The sequence below is a fragment of the Lepidothrix coronata genome, unplaced genomic scaffold (genome assembly GCF_001604755.1).
Source record: "Lepidothrix coronata isolate B3197 unplaced genomic scaffold, Lepidothrix_coronata-1.0 Scaffold225, whole genome shotgun sequence".
Classification (NCBI taxonomy): domain Eukaryota; kingdom Metazoa; phylum Chordata; class Aves; order Passeriformes; family Pipridae; genus Lepidothrix; species Lepidothrix coronata.
The window spans coordinates 439,988-458,417 of NW_016690405.1; the positions used below are offsets into that span (position 1 = coordinate 439,988).

General features: G+C 37.0%; 1 protein-coding gene across 11 annotated transcripts in view; it reads left to right on the plus strand.

Moving 5' to 3' along the window:
- Nucleotides 1-18,430, plus strand: part of DMD (dystrophin) — a 799,860-nt gene that overhangs the window by 437,802 nt on the left and 343,628 nt on the right. For all 11 annotated transcript variants that reach the window (XM_017833948.1, XM_017833947.1, XM_017833942.1 and 8 more), the window contains 2 exons: nucleotides 12,357-12,458; nucleotides 16,956-17,064. In XM_017833948.1, the coding sequence (XP_017689437.1) occupies nucleotides 12,357-12,458; nucleotides 16,956-17,064 (211 nt within the window). The remainder of the gene's footprint in view (nucleotides 1-12,356; nucleotides 12,459-16,955; nucleotides 17,065-18,430) is intronic.

Here is an 18,430-nt window from a genome sequence, read left to right on the forward strand (position 1 = left end):
AGGGATGTGTAGGATGGAAGGAAAGATATGGGGAGAGGGCACGAGGAAGAGGAGGGAGGTAGTAGTGCCTGTTCCTCCACCTTCTACCTGTTAAAAGCCCTAGAAGTCAGCATGCCTCCTACTAACCATAGGAGGAGGTTAAAGCTGCATTTTCTGGGAATTTTTTCAGGTCTTTGTTTCAGCACTGCCTCTTCCCCTGCAAAACAATTTTCCAGGGTGTTTTGACAGATGTAGGTGACTATAGATGATGAGGTTGTGGAAAGAATGAACAGAAATGCGAGTCCCATTTAAGGAATGGATGGAGAAATGACACTCTGGATAAGAAATGAGTTGACAGAATGCAGAAATTCATGTTTCTACTGCTAGCTCACTGAAAATCCCTCTGACCCTTTCAAATCATCTTCTCTAGACAACAATAAAAAAACCTTTGTTTTCCAGCCACCTTGACTCCAAATCCTCTTGCAATCTCACTGCTCCTTTCTCACTGCTTACCCAGTTCCCAAATCTTTTCTTTTTACTCCCTTCTTGCCTCTGGTTTATCACGCACCCCTCCTGCACTCCTATATACTTGAGTCCTTTTCCAAGGCTTATATAACCTTGATTTTTGCTTATACTGCTAAAGAAGCTTTGAACTCTCTCTGGGTGTAGAATTTATATCTGTTTACTGTCTGTGGTGGTGACTTGTCATATATTTAAAATAACATATTATGTTCATTTTTGCCAGATAAAAATTGGTCATCCTTAAAAAAAATTGAATACCTCTTTATTCTTAAAAAATAACTTGTATTTGGATTTTGTCCTTGATAACTTTGAATGACAATAAGAAGACTGTCAACTCTTGTCAATCACTTCATTATATACTTGACAACTTCCAGTTAGAACATAAGACAAAGGCATGGCTGAGCAGTAGCAAACCTAATTCTAGATAAATAAAAGAAAAATCACCCACAGGAGAGAATGAAAATGCCACCTGGACATTGGTGTATTTTGCCTTTCATCAGCCTTCATTTGTCACTTCCTGCTTGACAATCTAGGCCAGATAAGTTATATTTTAATGTTTTACTTATTCTTTTACCTTTTCACTTTGCTGACATGCTTTTAAATGAATGGTTTTTGTATACAATAAGGGGTAGTATAGTTTGTCCATAGGAGCACATTAGGAATGTGTACCTCAGAGATCCATCCTGCTGTATTCTGACATCAGTGCCTGATTTGACAGAAGGCTGTGAAAACTTCTGATGATGACATTTAAACTTTGTTTAAGCTACTCCTGTTTTTAATGCACTATTACGACCTGCAATCAGTGTCAGTCAACTCATAGCTGATATTCAGTGACTAAATCAGTTACTGCTCTTTCCAGAAATTTTCCTGTGAGACTTTGAGGAGCAACCTGCTCAATGTTTTGTTTGTGAGCTCTGAGCATTTAAATTTTAAGCAGTCTGTACCCAAATCTCTTCTAAAGAAATCTATTGCAAGTACAAGAATATTAAACAACATTAGCTGCAGATGGATTGTAAAAATGTGACAAAACTTTCCTTACCCAAAGAGTAATCCTTGTAAATTTTTTAATCTGTAACAGACTTTGCAGCCTTAAGGATAGATTGCAAATACTCTGTCCCAGTATCTCAGGAAAGGAAAGATTTTTGAAAGGTGATCCAGTATTTGATGTGTGGTAGCATTTTTCTAGGAAATAATGGATAATAAATCAGGATGTGATTTCGTTGTTGAAAGTAAAAGCTTTTTGCAAGTTGCTTAGAAGTTAATGATGTTGTACTTCAGCTTTGTGTTTTAGCTTCCTCCTTGTACTCTTAATAACAGCCCAGGTCTGAGTCCCTGGGAAAAGTGTGGTTAACGTAAGCAAGAGAATTAATATAGGAACAAGCTTACAGAAATGATAGGGCAATTTAGTAAGGCTCTAGTGAAGTCAATAAGAAAACTCTATAGCTTGCTGCAGTGTAGATAGGTTGTCAGAGATAGGAAATTTCCTTTCCTATTCACAAAATACAGTTTCCTAACATTCTCATCAGCTATTTCATATGCTCTTTTCTTAACAGAAAACCTCCTTTCTCTTCTAAACACAGTTCTTGAATGGTCTTAGACATTATTCTTCTTGATAATAGCATATTATTTATGTAAGTCGCTTTTATTTTGTAAGACTATATATTTTGCTCTACTGATTACATCCAATTTAAAATACTGGAATGTGAAGAAGAGCCAATACAAATGGCCACTTATAGCTGCATAAGATTTTGTCACCTTTGTCTTAATTTGCTTTGAATTGATTGCTATGTAATAAATATTAGAGGCAGGGAGTGTATATTTTCTCAGTTTTTTTGACATTGGAAACTATATGAATTTTTGGTACCTGATGGATATTTGAATAAGTTTGATATTATTTTGGCTGATATTTGAGTAAAAATTGGTTTATTTTTAATTGCTGTTTGAAGTAAAAATAAAAATGTATGCCTAAAGCGATCTTAGTTCTTTCTCACACTAAAGTTAGTGATAATATGGAAATCACTCAATCCTGTTGCAGATACTGTGTTAAACTTCCAAGTAAATGTAGCTCTGATATTGGATATAGTGCTGTAAAGCTTAACTCTGTGAGATACTCTTGTAAAGAGAGTCAATTTGCTACACAAAAATGTTGCTGTTCAAGTTGCTTGGCGGGGCAGGTGGGAATTCTTTCTAAACTATTGTGGGTTAATGATGGGAAGGATCTCAGCCCCACACAGCTTCTTGCTCACTACCTGCCCCTCCTGCCCCCTGCCTTCCCAGTGGGATGGGTGAGAGAATCAGAAGGGCAAAAGTGAGGAAACTGGTGGGTTGAGATAAAGTTTAACAGGTAAAACAAACCTGCCCATGCAACCAAAGCAAAACAAGGAATTAATTCATCAGGTCTCATGAGTAGGCAGGTGTTCAGCCACTCCCAGGAAAACTGGGCTTGTGCACAAGTAACAGTTACTTGGAAAGACAAATTTACTCCAAATGTACCCCCTTCATCCTTCCCCACAGTTTTATTGCCGAGCATTAGAGAACAGTCTGGGATAGCCCTTTGGCAGGCTGGGGTCAGCTGTCCCCACTGTGTCTCCTCCTAGTTTGTTGTGTACGCTCAGCCTGTTTGCTGTCAGGGCAGCATAAAAAACAGAGAAGGCCTTGATGGTGTGTAGGTGCTGCTCAGCAACAGCTGAAAGATCCCTGTGTTATCAACACTGTTTTCATCATAAATGCAAAACAGTGCCATCCAGGCTGCTGGGAAAAAAAATAAGTTCATCCCCAACACATCCATGTAAACCTGTGCTGTCTGTGGCTGTTGTTTAACACTGGGCACTACTGAATAGCATTTACTTACTAGTTCTTTTCGTTCCTTACTTTGCAATTAGAATTTTCTTCTTTCAGGTTGAAATTAGTGGTTGAGATTCTAAAAAGATCAGCTTCTGATAATGTACTTGTTTATGGAAATTTAAAAAAAAAAAAAAAAAAGGTGCCACCACTCAGAGTGTGGATATAACTTATCCATTTGCAAATCAGGCAGTTGAAAACGAGGAAACTGCATTTTTCTTAACTATAAGAATGCAAATTCTGTTTACTGAAATCTACCCCTGCTTCTGCTGTTGGAGTAATGTACTGGAGGAGTCTTTGCCATTTCTTCCAGTGAAATATGTCAGTGTAACTGTTCAAAGACAAATGGGAGAAATATATCCTCATGAATATTCTTTTTAAATTATATATTAAAGATTAATACCAGAAGATGGGGATATCTAAAAACATATTACAATCAATAAACCAATGTTAGAACAGTAATAGATTTTAGGTTTTATTTCTTTTCTAATTTTCTTTTGTAGCCAGAAACTCCTGTGAAAATGATTCCTTATTTACTAAACTTGAAAAGAGAATGAAAATTTGCATATAAGCCCTGACCAAAGAGAGAGAATAATAAGCAGTCAAGAATTAGTTGGTAAAATAATTAGATATGTCACTGCTTCCCTCACATGTTAAATGATTTTTAAATCAGTTTATTGAATAAAACTGTCATTATTTGTGCAATGTGAGAGAAGAAACTCTGATTTCTCTATCCTGTTTACAAGAAGAAATAAACAATTTTCATTGCTCAATATTTTTATAATTATCACCAAATTTCACTTGCCAGTCAAGATGCTTATGGTGTACTCCATATCTGCTACTGGTCAACTTTTCTTCCTCTGAAGCTGTTATCCTGGAGCAGCTAAAAGCACACAATACTAAGAGCTAGTAAAATTATTTGGACTTCTCTTATTTTCTTGCAAGAATTTCTCATTGTTTTTCCTGCCAAATTTTCTTCTTCTAAGTCAGTTCTCCTGGTTTTTTTATTATCTCTTTTATATTATGCACTGGAAATAAGAGTGGATTTTCAGTCTTGGTGGAAAAGGAGCAGCTGTTTCATCCTGTGTCCTGTCCAGTCTTAAAAAAAAAATATTCTGAATCATATCCAATCTCAAAGAATTCTTCTTACTGTGCCTTTTTGCGGTCCAACTGGATGATTAACTGTGCTTTATCGGTATATGACCACCATAGCCAAATTCTTTTCATATGCCATATCTGCAGGTCATGTCTTTATAGCTAATAATTTCATCTATCTTCAGTACCTCCAGGAAATTTCCTTTTCAGGACAGACAGCTGCAATGGATAGATAGTGATTTCTGTGTGTGGGGAAAAAATTACTATATTTCATCTCCTCTAGAAGTACAGAAGAAGCTCACAAATTTCTGATAGCCAGCAGGAAAACATGCTTTGGAAAAAAAAAATCCTTTCACTCTGCAAAGTGGTAGGGTTTGCTGTTTCAGGCACTTTGCATGGCTTAAATTTTGGAATCTTCTCAATTCCATTTCTTTCTGGAGGATTTCCTTTTTCTTTTTCTTTCTTTCCTTCCCTTTTCCTGTACCAGGAATAAGAGATACTGCAGGGAACAGGATGAAAAACACACCAAGTCTTAAAAAATGTTGCATCTGCATATTTTACAAACTGCACCAAGGCTGCACTTGTAGGTTTACAAAGTAGTTAAGAACTCTAAAATTGAAAAGTTGCCCTTTTAGAAGGAAGAAGTCCTTTGTGTAGTGTTCTTTTCTATATTAGAATTGGTTTTCCTCTTAAGGATTTCAAAAATTGTTCACATAGGTCAAGAGCTATAGTTGTATCAATTTTCCAGACTCTCATTAAAATCAAATGTCTTTTGTTTCTATACTCGACTTTAAAAAGCTGAATGAATCTCACAATATTCTTTTCCCCATTAAAATAGCTTCTAGCGCTGTCTTGGGATCAAATTTTATTCTCACACATTTAAAAGATTAGTCATTTAATGTAATATGCGAAAGAATGGTTATTTTATTTACTCATTAAAATGGCATTTTAGAGGCAGGTGCATAAAATTGTTTGTCCACTAGTTACAGAATATTTTTAGTGGTAAAGCATCTTTACACTGAGCTTCTATGTAGGCCACTAATGAAGTGGTCTTTAAATTGAATTACTTCGGGGGGTTGTTTGTAGTTTTTTCATAAACCCATAAGACAGGAAGGTGAATTTAAATTCTGTAATTTAGATGTTCACAGAGAGTGTTTTACTTCTCTATAGAGATAAGCAAAATATTCAGAAAGTTATCAAATCTTTTCATCTGTTATGTAAAAAAGAACAGAGCTAAAAGCTTGTCATGCCTTGAATTTTATCAAAATTGATTAAAGTCTTTATTCAGGAAGTTTAAATAGGGGCACATTAAATAGAAGTTAAAAATGGCAACTGCATTTCTTCCCCAGTGGATTAGGTTCCACCTCAGTATGGCCACAGAACTGTTAATAGCATAACTTGGATGCATTCTAATAATATTGTATAAATATCTAAAGTGACTACTGAGAATGCCATTGACTGTGCTATCTGACCTACCATCAAGATCTGATGCTTACTGTGGTGTAGCTGAACTTTGATGTATTTTAATTAAATCTCCTCTGACTATTCTTTGTGGCGGTTTAGCTTGTTAGTCTGCTCCATGAATGGGAATGTGCAGAGCTGAGTCAAAGGAAAAAATGAGGTCACTTTTTTAGAACCAGAATTCTTGAAAATGGGAATATATTCATGTTTTCTATCTACTGCCCCATTTTTGCTTGTAAGGAAAAAATGAGGCTCTCCGGACCTCACCATTTATTTATAGTTTTTTTGTTAATGTGTGGGAATAGTAACTTGAAAGACAGGCATGAATGTTGACTCTCTTCTGAGGGAACTGAGGGCCCTATGTGCAAACCAGATCCATCCCACAGGGAAGTCTCTGCCTCCCTGGGACCCAGATAAGAGATATTACTAAGAGACTCCTTGGACTGATTTGATCCTCTGATTATTACCCATTGCTGGTTGTCCAAGTCAGCAGTGATGAGAAATCCTAGACCAATCAAAAAGGACTTCAGGGCACTGGGATGACTAGTAGAAGGGACAGGAGCACAGGTGGCTTTCCTCAATCCCTTTGGTAGCGGGGAAGAATGCTAAAAGGAACAGGAAAACCCACCTGTTCCAACACACAGCTTAAGGACTGGTGTCATTGAGGGAATTTTGGCCTTTTTGGTCATGGGGCAGCTTATGCGGCACCAGGCCTGTTGGAGATAGATGGTATTCACTTGTCTAAAAGGGAGGAAAGAATTCTACCCCGTGAGTTGGCAGGGCTGATTGAGAGAGCTTTAAATTAGGCTTGAAGGGGAAAAGGGGATAAGACAAGGCTTGCTAGAGATGAACCTGAGGGCAGCAGGGCAGTGTTGGGGGTGAAATTGTTAGCCCACCTGAAGTGCATCTACACCGATGCACGCAGCAGGGGTATCAAACAGGAGGAGTGGAAGCCGGTGTGCAGCTGGAAAGCTATGATGTAGTTGCCATCACAGAAATGTGATGGGATGTCTCACATGACTGGAGTGCTGCAATGGAGGGCTACAAGCCCTTCAGAAGGGACGGATGAGGAAGGAGAGGCAGTGGATGGCTCTGTATGTTAGGGAGTGTTTTGACTGTATAGAGCTCAAGGACAGTAGTTGAGTTCTGTGGGTAAGAAGTGCTGGTGGGAGACGTGGTGGTTGGAGGCTGTCTTGGGCTCAGCGACCATGAAATGATGGAATTTTCAATTCCGGTTAAGTAAGGAAGGGAGTCAAAAAAACTTCTACCTTGGAATTCCAGAAGGTGGACTTCGGCCTGTTCAGAATACTGGCTCAAAGAGTGCCCTGAGAAACAGTTCTTACTGACAAAGGGGTCCGAGAAGGTTGGAACCACCTTAAGAAGGAATTCTTAAAGACACAGAAGCAGGCTGTGCCTATGTGCCGAAAGAAGAACCATGGGGGAAGATGACCAGCCTGACTGAGCAGGGAACTTTTGCTGGAACTCAGGACAAAATGGAGAGTTTATGACCTTTGGAAGAAGGGGCAGGCAACTCAGGAAGAGTACAAGGGTGTTGTTAGGTCATGTAGAGAGGAAATTAGAAAGGTGAAAGCTCAGCTGGGACTCTACCTGGCCACTGCTGTGACAGATAGTATAAAGTGTTTTTATAAATACATAAAAAATAACTTTAATCTTGATTTGATGCCTTGCTAAAAAGAGCTCACGACTTTAAAACAACTCACAGTATTAATTTCAAAGTGGTTTTTTTAATTTTCTTTGAATATTGTAATTAAGATTCCATTTTTGCATTGTATTTCACCCCAAAGACACAGGTTTAATCACCCTGAGCTTCTCCTACAGTCCCTGCAGAATATGTCTAATGAATGTAATCTCACTAGGAAATTGATCCCAAAAGTTTTACTGGCATTACCAAAAGGTGAATCAATGCTTTTGATTCTTAATATAGACCAATATACGGTCAGAAATGCTGCAGATACATTTATAGACAGTTGACTGGGCCTCCTAATATATGTACAGCATATGTCAAACAGCCTGTCTGTGTCTGCTAGGATAGTCACCATCTTTTGAAATAACATATGCCAAGCCATCAAACTTTATCTTCCATTGGCATACACACCAGAGGTTTAGTCAATATATTGGTTTCAGCTAAGGAGTATGAATTTTCTAAGTTCTGAGCTATATCAACAGACTTTCATAGTCCAGATGGGGCTGTAGACAAGTCCTTGCCACTTTTTCAGCCTGTGACTTTGTTCAGCAGGTTGAATTGACATGTTGTTGGAAATGCAGAAGCCAATGTGGCTTATTCAGCAGCAGGCTTTTATCAGTTCAGATGCACCACCAATTTTCACAGCACTGAAAATTCATAGATGTTGCGTCATGGAAAAAAGGTAGCCTCCGATTCTTGTTTATACATGTTTGAGAAACAGCAGTTTCCAATGATGATGTATTTTAATTTGCCATATGTGTGAAAGTTAATTAGCATATTCGTCATCCAGCCCAGAAGTAGCATTGCGATTGCTTTCCCAGGCAGTTCATAAATTGTACAATTCCAGTAGAGTCGCCTCTGTCTCCCAGAGACAGTTCTGCATCCTCCCACAGCAAGCAAAGTGAGTGTGGCCAAGGGTTTGAATCAGGACTTTTAAAAAGATATGACTTTGGTATTCTCTGAAAACTGATGGTCATGGGTGTTGACAATTCCTATTAGCTTTAGTAGTAGCCTGGCCTGTGTGATTAAGATCAGACATCAGGCTCTGCTCTGGGAGTGTGTCCTTCTCTTGGATCCTGCACAGCCTAGATGATGACTGCAGAGAGATAACAGAGAGTTGTGAGTGAACCATTGGAGGCCATGATGTAAGTCATTACCATTATCTTCTCTGTGGGAACTGAGTGATGGAGCAGAATCCTGAAAGCTCTCTCTTGCCTGTTGACCCACATTAATAGGGTGTCACTTAGCAAATGGATTTGAAACTGCTGGAAACTTTCTCACTGGGCAGAATTCATCAAGGGGCCATCCCATCAGGCAGAGAACTGAGAGCTGCCTCAGAGTTGTTAGTACAACATTTTCATGTCAGATGTGCATTTATTTAAAACAATTCTGTGGTGGTTTTAACTAATGCTGGGATCCATACGTGACAATCAGAAAAATTAGTTGCTGGTCTAACAAATATGATATCTGTTAATTTCGGCAGTGCCCAAATGAATGCCAAGATACTGAGAACCTCTTTTTCCCCTTGACTCTTATTGCTATTCTTTTTTTCAAATATATCTCATATGAAGCATCATGATAAATTGGATAGACTTGCACAATGCATTTTGGTTTAGGTTAAGACCAGTGAATTTGAAAGATCAGACTACACAAGATTAGTTCATGTAGCTCCAGAAAATTGTAGAGCAGAAGGAACTGGTGATTTAACAACTAAATACACTACATTTCTGTTACCTGGCTATGGAAATTTATGCCTTTATTCTGTTCATAAAGAACAAATACCTTTTGAATCTATAAAAAATACCTCTTAAAATGTTTATATAATATGTAAAAATGGAATATCTCAGTTTTAATGTGTTGTGTATACTAGTATTAGCTTAAAATAATGACAATAATGATGGCAAGGATCATTCAATGTTTTCTACTTTTCTGCACAATGGGGAGTCACATGGTACCATCAGCTATTAATTTTGCTATTTTTCTTTTTCTCTTAATTTTAAAAGAGAAATTAGCCTATTTATATGTATGCATGTGGTAAGTAATGATTCACATTTCAACATAGAAGGTAGAGGACAAATAAATACCAAGCAGCCAAATTGTGTTACAGCTACAAGTCTTGAGTAGTAACCCCTTTAGTGAATAGTCCTTTTGATTAGTCTGGAGTGCCTTTCCTAGCTGAGTTCTTCTGGGTTTGAATTTTCAATTCCTTGTGGTGGAACCTGACCATTAATTGTTGTTATTACTAACCCAGACTGTTCAAATACATGGCAAAGCTTTAGTGACCCTCCTAAAAGAGCTTTTCCTCAAGTCTAGAAAATGTGAATGGGAAGTGGTGATGATGTCCTGGGGGGGAAGCTTACAATAAGCGCTCAGGTTCACCCTTGTAGGGTGAACAAGGCCCCACCCTTGTAGCAACTGCTGGGGCCCTGCAGGGCTGATGGCTCCCTGTGGGCTGGGGCCATTGCAGGGCTCCCCTTGAGGAGCCTTCAGGGTAGGGCCCAGCAGCCAAGGCAGATCCCACTCCCCAGCCAGGAGCAGGGCAGCCAGGGGTACCCATGGGATCACTGGAGCTGCCTGCTGCAGCATCCCTGAGTCAGGGGCTGATGGCCCTGGGGGGTGACACGGGGTCCTGGGCTATGAGCAGGTGGAGGGAGCCCTGGACAGGAGCTGGGCAGGGGCAGGGAGGACTGGGGCTGCTCTCAGGAGCTGGGACTATGTTAGGCACACTCCTAAAGTGCACCTTCCACGATGGTTACAGCCTGAAACAAAACCATTTTGTGTGCTCCTAGACCAGTCCATGGTGGAAACCAAAGCCCAGTGAGTGGGGAACGTTGAGAGATGCACTTCACAGGCACATTCATGTCACAGGTTAAACCAGTAATGTAGGCACACCCATAGTGTTGTAATGTACTTTTCCTGCTACAGATTTTGTTATGATACTTGATGATCTTATAAAATGAGTGTGTGAGACGCGTAGAATAACAAAACAGAAAACATTGGCCTAATACTACAGATGGCTTAGTTTAAAAACAAACAAAGAAAAAGCAACAAAACAACAACCAAATAAATATTAAGATGCCTATCTTTCATCAAGATAGCCAGAAAATTACCTCTTCATTAACACTCCTTGATTATTATTTTTTCTTTATATGCCGAGAAGTAGAAAGCTAACCTAGTATGGAAACAGAAACAAAATAATACTTTAATGAAAAGTTGATCAACAGGTTAATAAATTCCCACCCCTCTGTCCCCCAATATCCCAGTTTTGCTGTGCATTGCTTTTCAGTGCTCATTCTCTATGAATCCTTACAGTTATATTTCATTAATATTGAAATGCATAATAAAACATGATTAAATTTAAACATATTTCAAATATCAATGCAAGATATCAGACAAGCTTTAATTCAGTTCATTTGCTGTTGCTAAATAGTATTTGAAAAGAAAATTGAAAGATGATATGGAATTTATCAACTCTATTTTTACTGATTAGCCATAAGGTTTTGCAAATAACATTTCAGGCAGCAACATAGACAAAAATTTATATGTTGAGCTGAAACATATGAGCAAAATGGCCCCTTTTTGAGACTTAAACTGACATAGATTTCAACAAGTTTATTGCAGTAAAAAGAACAACAGATTTCCACCAATAAAATGATGTGTTGGCTCAGATAGTGACATACCTGACACACAATCTTGTCTACTGTCACATTAACAATAATTGAGATTGTGGGCAGAAAATTAAGTTGGAGAGTCAATGGACAGTCAGCAATATTGTTTAGGACAAGGTAGTAAAGCTATAAAGTAGGTAGGTGAAGAGTGAAGAAAGGAAAACAAAAAAATCCCAACTAATAATTTTGATAAATCAATTTTTTTTTTTTTACTTATGTTACTAGAAAAATGAAATAAACTGAATCTTGAAAGTCTAGGTGTAGTTTATATTTTCTTTTGCAATTATTGGTGGGTTTGGGGTTTGGTTGGTTGGTTGGCTGGTTTTTTGTGAGGTTGTTTTTTTTTTCCTTTTAATTATCTACATGTAGTGCTTCACCCATTATTCATTTGCTCAGTGCCTGATGAAAAGGAAGCCTATGTATGTTGGGAAGGGTTGCTTGGAGTCTCCTTATGTTAGGACATGGATTACACCTTTCCAGATTAAAAAATTATTAGAGAATAAGCTGTTGTTAATGCAGGAGGGTGTTGTTGCTAATGGTAGGTACCTTCAGGAACTGTGACTACTATTGTGCTTTTCTTTTTAATTCATTACTGTAAGTCTTTTACTACATAAGTACTAGTTTACTACTGATAAGAGTAATTTTCTTTTAACATTTTTAATCTTTGTAAATTCAGTATCATTGTCACATCTCTTTATGCAGTTATAATACCACATACTGTATGAACAAAATGTTAACTAGTGCACTATTTATCTGCTGGTAATGTAAAACAGACAAAAGGACAGAGCTGCTTAAATGAGATTTCTCATACCTGTCTTTCCTATCATGAATTTGTGTTAGCTTTTTACTCATTTTATTGAAACCTTCAGGATGAAGTGACCTACCACTGTTAATTTTGCTAGCATTACTCTTTTCCATCCCTCTTTATTTTTGTTTTCTTTGGTGATCCTTAGCTGCTCCAGATACCAATTCTGAGCAGAAACTTGTCCACTGGTGTTTTACAGCGTCCCATGGAGCCTTAGGACTATTGAGTCTTACTGTTTATGCTATGGTTAATCTAGACTGCATGTGTTTTTATTTTTCAGGAAACTGAAGCAGCAGTGCAGGCTAAACAGCCGAATGTGGAAGAGGTTTTGTCTAAAGGGTGTCATTTATATAAGGAAAAACCAGCTACTCATCCAGTAAAGGTAATGAAGCAACCTATAGCAATATCCATTACTGTGTAATGGGTTATGCTTCCCCTGTTGTACACTTGTCCTTGATGTGCTCTGTTTAAAATCAATGAAAGAACCTGGCAAATGGCATTTGCTCTGTTCTGTGATGGCATAGCCAGGAAAAATGTAATGTTCCCAGCTGGATTTTTTTTTGTGTGTATTGTGATGGGAATATTGTTTTTGACATTAGGGTTGTTCTACTCATTCAAGAGTAATTCACTCTGAAAGCAAATATAATTTCTGGTGCCTAATTAATGGCAACATAGAGCATGCTTTTAAACTCCTTTATTTTGAATTGCGGCTTCAGAAATTTTGTCAAATAAAAGAAAAAATGAGCAAATTTTCTAGAAAAGGTAAGAGTCAAGACATAAATAGGATCCTTTGCTTTAATTTTTTTTTCATTTTGAAGGAAAGAACACATAGCAACATAGAACTTTCCCACTTGATTTCTTTTCCAAAATTTATCTAGAAAGACTGACTTGATTTTGAGCATAGGACACATTGTTAGGAAGGCTATACCTCCCAACACTTCTCTTTTAGAAAAATGTATTGTAGAATCCTTTTCCTCAACATAGGAGTTAGTTATAAGAGGATATTTTACACTCTGTTTCCTCAAGACTACGTGGACCTTCACTGAGACCAGAGTGTCATTTTCTATTCATTGTCATTAGAATCTTGAATCAGAAAGTCATCAGCAAACATCCTTCCATGTCTGGTTCTGCTACTTTTGGAGTAGGAGACTAAATCAGTAAGGTCACTACCATGCCAACCAGACCTTGATCCGGTTTCTGGTTTTATAACTTCTAATGAAGTATCTGCGAACATGACAATGAAGAGTTCCCAGAAACTGTAATAGCAGCTTGTTGATTACACTTAAGTATCTACTGCAATTGCTTCTGACTAGGCAGAGGTAGCAAACTTTGTGTTTAAAGCTTTTCCAAACATACAGTACTCAATAACCTCAATTTACAGAAAAAGGGTTTCTTCACAAAGTTAGGATGTTTATAAGTGATCTCTGCAGTGAATTTCTTGGTTTTTTTCATCTCTATTTAGTCACTATACTTGGAGTAGTACTTTCCTACTTTTACAAAACTTCCTCTGAACTACTTATCCCACCAGCAGATCTCCATTCACAGGAACACATGAATAAACTTATATCCACTTTAGAAATTAATACATGTTTAAGAATGATTCGGTTCCTCTTCTTCTCTCTTAACAGAAATCCGTAAAAATTATTTTCCCCTTTGGTATCTGTGCATTTTCAATGATCAGGTCTCCTAAACAGGGGTAAAATGCTAGATGACTTGAGGATGACTTGAGGGGGCAGAAGCAAAGCTTTTAGCTCTGTATTGTGTGTTTTCCTTAGCAAGGTTGCAAAGTTAAGACCTCAAAATTTTTAAAAATCCTTGAATTAAATCTGCTCTGGTGCCCTTGGTTGAGGCTGAACCCTGCCTAATTCAGAGCAGGATATGGACAACACTCCCCGCACAAGCAGCAATTCAATGCTTAGACTTATAGTCTTTGTTCAGTGTGTGGCACAGAAAAAAAAAAAAAAAGATAAAATTACATGGCCTTTTTAACAGCATTAATGACTTGCATAGCGTTGCTTAACAACTTTGTAGATTATTTAGTTCTCTGAGGCAGATTTCTCTTAGCTGCTTTTTTTCCTCCCATATTTCCTTAATTCACCACAAATCTTCGCATTCTTTTCAATAAATGAAGTAGAGGTCCTATTGACCTGTTCTTACCGCAAGCCTTTCCTGTCCTCAAAAGCAGTATGTGCCAGAAAATAAAGATATCAGTACAATTATGTGCATTTTATCTGAAATAATGTTCATAGTTAATGTTATTTTTGCATTTCCTAATGTTTAGCTGCTTATCTTTGCAACCTTTATAATATATTATTATATTATTTTGAATGTAAATTAAATCCCATGGATTTATATTGACACAATCTTATCTCATAGTTATGCCACTGAAATAAGTGTATTTTCACACATTCACTGAGCATACTAAAATAGAATTTTGCAACGTAAGTCTGTAAAAACATTTTTGTTGGCAAATGAAATCCTAGTAGATGCTGATTCAAGAGGCAAGAATGGGATGAGATGTGTGATCCTTTAAGCACTAGCACTTTAATAATCAGACCTATTCACTTTTACAAAATGGATTTCATGCTTTTGAAATGCATTTCTGTAAAGCTTTTGAAGGTGAGGGAGAGAGAGGTTACTGCTGGTGTCAGTGGCAATAGAAAGAATGTAAGCCCCAATCTCATGATTAACTGCACTTATTCAGGAAAGGATTTCTGTGGCAGTGGAAGAGCTGTGGTTTCCTTGCCACAGCACTGAGTTTGTTTTTTCCTCTCATTGGTAATAAGTAGTGAGGAGCTCATTTTCATTTTCCTCAGTCTTAGGTTTAGAAGACTGCATCATTTCTTTCTCCAAATATTCATATCTATATTTAGTGCTGTCAGTGAGAGTAGTTCATGTATGAATGTTAACCTCACTTAAATTGCACCAATGCTGACATTTAAAGAAATTCTGTAACATTTGGCCTCAATGAAACATATTTAATGCTCATGCTTGTCACCAGAGCTCTAGAGTTGCAATTACAGCAAAATTGTTATGTTCAAAGAAGTTAATATTTTAATGCATGCATGCTAAGTTATGCAAGATTCAAGATCGAACTATAATTTTGATAGAAGAGTTTAGAACTGGCTACTCTCTTCTTAGTGGTGTAGATGTTGCCTCAGACAACTCTCTCTAATGTTTGTGGTGGGCATGTTTTATATTTTGTCATTGCTGGAAAGAAAGGTCTGGCTCATATACCTATGAATGATAAGGTAGCTACCCCTAATGAAGATCAGTATTATAAATATTACATCCACATCTCCTTCCTGAGTTACTGTGAATGTATTGTAAAATAAACTAGACTTTGATACTGTAATCTCTCCAGCTTTTTCTTTTAAAACACTCTGTGGAACTATTGAATTAATAGATATTGGAGCAATACTTTACATTTTAGCTATGGAAGTAGGTTCTTGGGCTACAGCAGCAGGGAAAAAAAAAGGCAAAAACTTTAAAATCTGCCATAAATGTTTCCAAAGTGTGTATTTCTGTATGACTGTAATTCATACATATATAAAACATACCTATGATTTTGAATTGTCATACAAGTTATGTTTATCCCACCTGCTCAATTGTTTGTTCTGCCTAGTCCTCATAGTCTATTATCAAGGAGAATCTCTGATATACATGACTTTTTATTTTTTTTAGTAGAGTTTTTAAACTGCTTTTAAAGATAAAAAGTTAGTATATTCCCTAATGCAGAATTGTATCCTTTCTCTCCTGCCCTATCAAAAAGCATTTACACAAAAATCTGTCCAGAATTTATACCAGATAATATTCTGGCCTCCATTGCTGGTAGATAGAAAAGAACTTTAAAGGTTGAGAGTACTTATGGCAAAGCTTAAGGTAAATACTAGAAACACTGCCCTGACATATCAGAACATAAAATTGTGTCATCTTAGAATCTGTGTGTGTGTATGTGTTCACATGTCAATTTAATGAACTTTGTTCTCTATCCCTCTCCTATTGAACCCTGACATCTTAGACTCTAGGTAATTAAAATACCTTTCTTAATAGGCATCCTGTTTCCATCACAGCTGGATTGTGATCTATACTATATATCTAGTTGTGGATTGAAACCATAGAATACTAAAAGCATTCCTGAGTGGCACTGGTACTCGGTGCTGCTTTTTGTAGCAGACAATCAGGGAGAAGCTTAAAAAGGAAATGCAGTCTTCATTTTAAGAGTTTAGAGATGTCGGCACAGAATTAACAATGTTTCATCCTTCTTTACAGTCCTTAAAGCTAGGGAAAAAGAGAGGTAGAAAGAACGTTTTCAAACTTAAATGCCTCTCAGGGTTATCTCAGGACTGATGTTATTCACAGTCTAGACTTTCATGCAGGTTTTGTTTAAAGGGAACAGTTTAGACATTACTGATCAGGACTGTGTGCCCACACACTGAAGTTTATGACTCCCTGAAGACTCCTAAAACTTTCTTTATTCTTTTTTCCCTTTCTTTTTTTTTAAAATAGGTGGAAGAATGATTTCTGTATTTGATGTAACTAATTGCAGAGGTTATATTGACAAGCTTTTTGAAATACATAATTCACGTCTCTATTTTAACTAAAAAAATTAGTATCTCAGGTTACAGTGATTAAAAAATAGACCTGTCTACAGTATGTTAAAGAACAAGTCTGTGTTCCTTACAAAGGTGTACTTTATTTACGTTACAAGGCCAGATTGGATGGGGCCCTAAGCAACTTGATCCTAGTGGGTGTTATCCCTGCCATGGTGGGAGGGGAGATGATCTTTAAGGTCCCTTCTAACCCAAATAATTCTATGATTCTATGATACATTAATTTATGTATTATAAATTTAATATATTGTTATGTTCTATTCTAGAAAAAATTAGAAGACTTGAATGCTGACTGGAAAGCAATACACCACTTAATTCAACAACTAAAGGAAAAGCCAGCACTGTCAGCATTTGGCCACTTCTCTCCAGGTGTCTGTAAGTGCTTCAGTATATATGTTTTTTAAAATTAATTACAAATCACACAGTTAAAATTAAAATGGCTGGAGACTGTCTAAATTAATTCTGCATCCTTACAAGTGCTACTATACCATTTAACTTGTTTTTTTATCATTACCTTTCTCTTTTGCACAATGTATCCCAGAAGACAAATTAGATTATTATTTGATGTAAAGGTTGCAGCATGCTTTTCAAATTATTACTGTTTCAAAGTCATGTTTCTTTATGGGATTTTGACTTTCTACATATATTAATGGAGGAAATACTGCAAAGGGAGACGAATTATTTAAATTAAAAGATAATAATGCTATAGGTCAAGTGTCTTAATTGGTCACAGAATGAAATTCTGAAATTATTACTCCTGATAGGGCAATAAAGTGAGACTGTTTCAAGGCACAGCTTTTGATTCATGGAAAAAGTCATACAGCAACATGGTAGGAGTAATTCTACAGTTAAATATTGAGTCTGTGATATACATCTCTGTGTCTTGCATTCATGAATACACAACAAGACACTTGATCTGCATTTTATTTAAATTATTTGGACAAAATTTATATTAGATACTTCTCCGATCTCTTTGCACCTGCTTGCACCCTACAAAGGAACAAACTAATTTTTTTCTCCTTGATAAATGAATTTTATTTCCCACTGCTTTCCTTTAAAATGTAGTGATTAAGCATGGGTGGAAAAGAAATACATACTGGAAGCATGGGGTTCAGTCTGAGTTTCTCAAGTGTTTGAGATTCTCTACTTGATATTGAACTATCTCAGTTACTTGGATGAAGAATATTGCTCACCTCTACAATTTGGAATGCTGCTCATCATCTGTGGGAGCAGAAAGAAACGTTCCCCAACCCCCACCCCTGTAAGATTGTCTGTAACTCTGGTTTTGATATAGATACAGTAATGACTTGGAATTTGATTACATGTAGGATGTTTATCCCTCTTGCTTTTAACATGTTTTAGTGGGTAACATTCAAGAAAAGCTGAAATTGGAGAATTCTCTACCTTCTACTACTGACTGTCTGGGACAGCAAAGCAGAAAAAAACTTTTTTTTTTTTTTTCAGAGAAGTATCATTGCACTAAATACCACTAGTATTTTTAAAACTTGTAGGACAACAGTATCCTTGCTTTACAGGATTTTGTTCTAAGGCATTCTGTAGAAATTCATGTAACGATATGGAGGGACTGAAGGGAGATGCATGATCATTTTTTGCTCTGCTGGGTCACTAAACTTGCTGTGTCAGTTTTATGTGTGAGCAGGTTATGTCAGATTCCAGAGGGAAATAGTGTTGGAGAGTTGTATATTTGCCATTACAAAAGACATTATAATAATGGAACAAG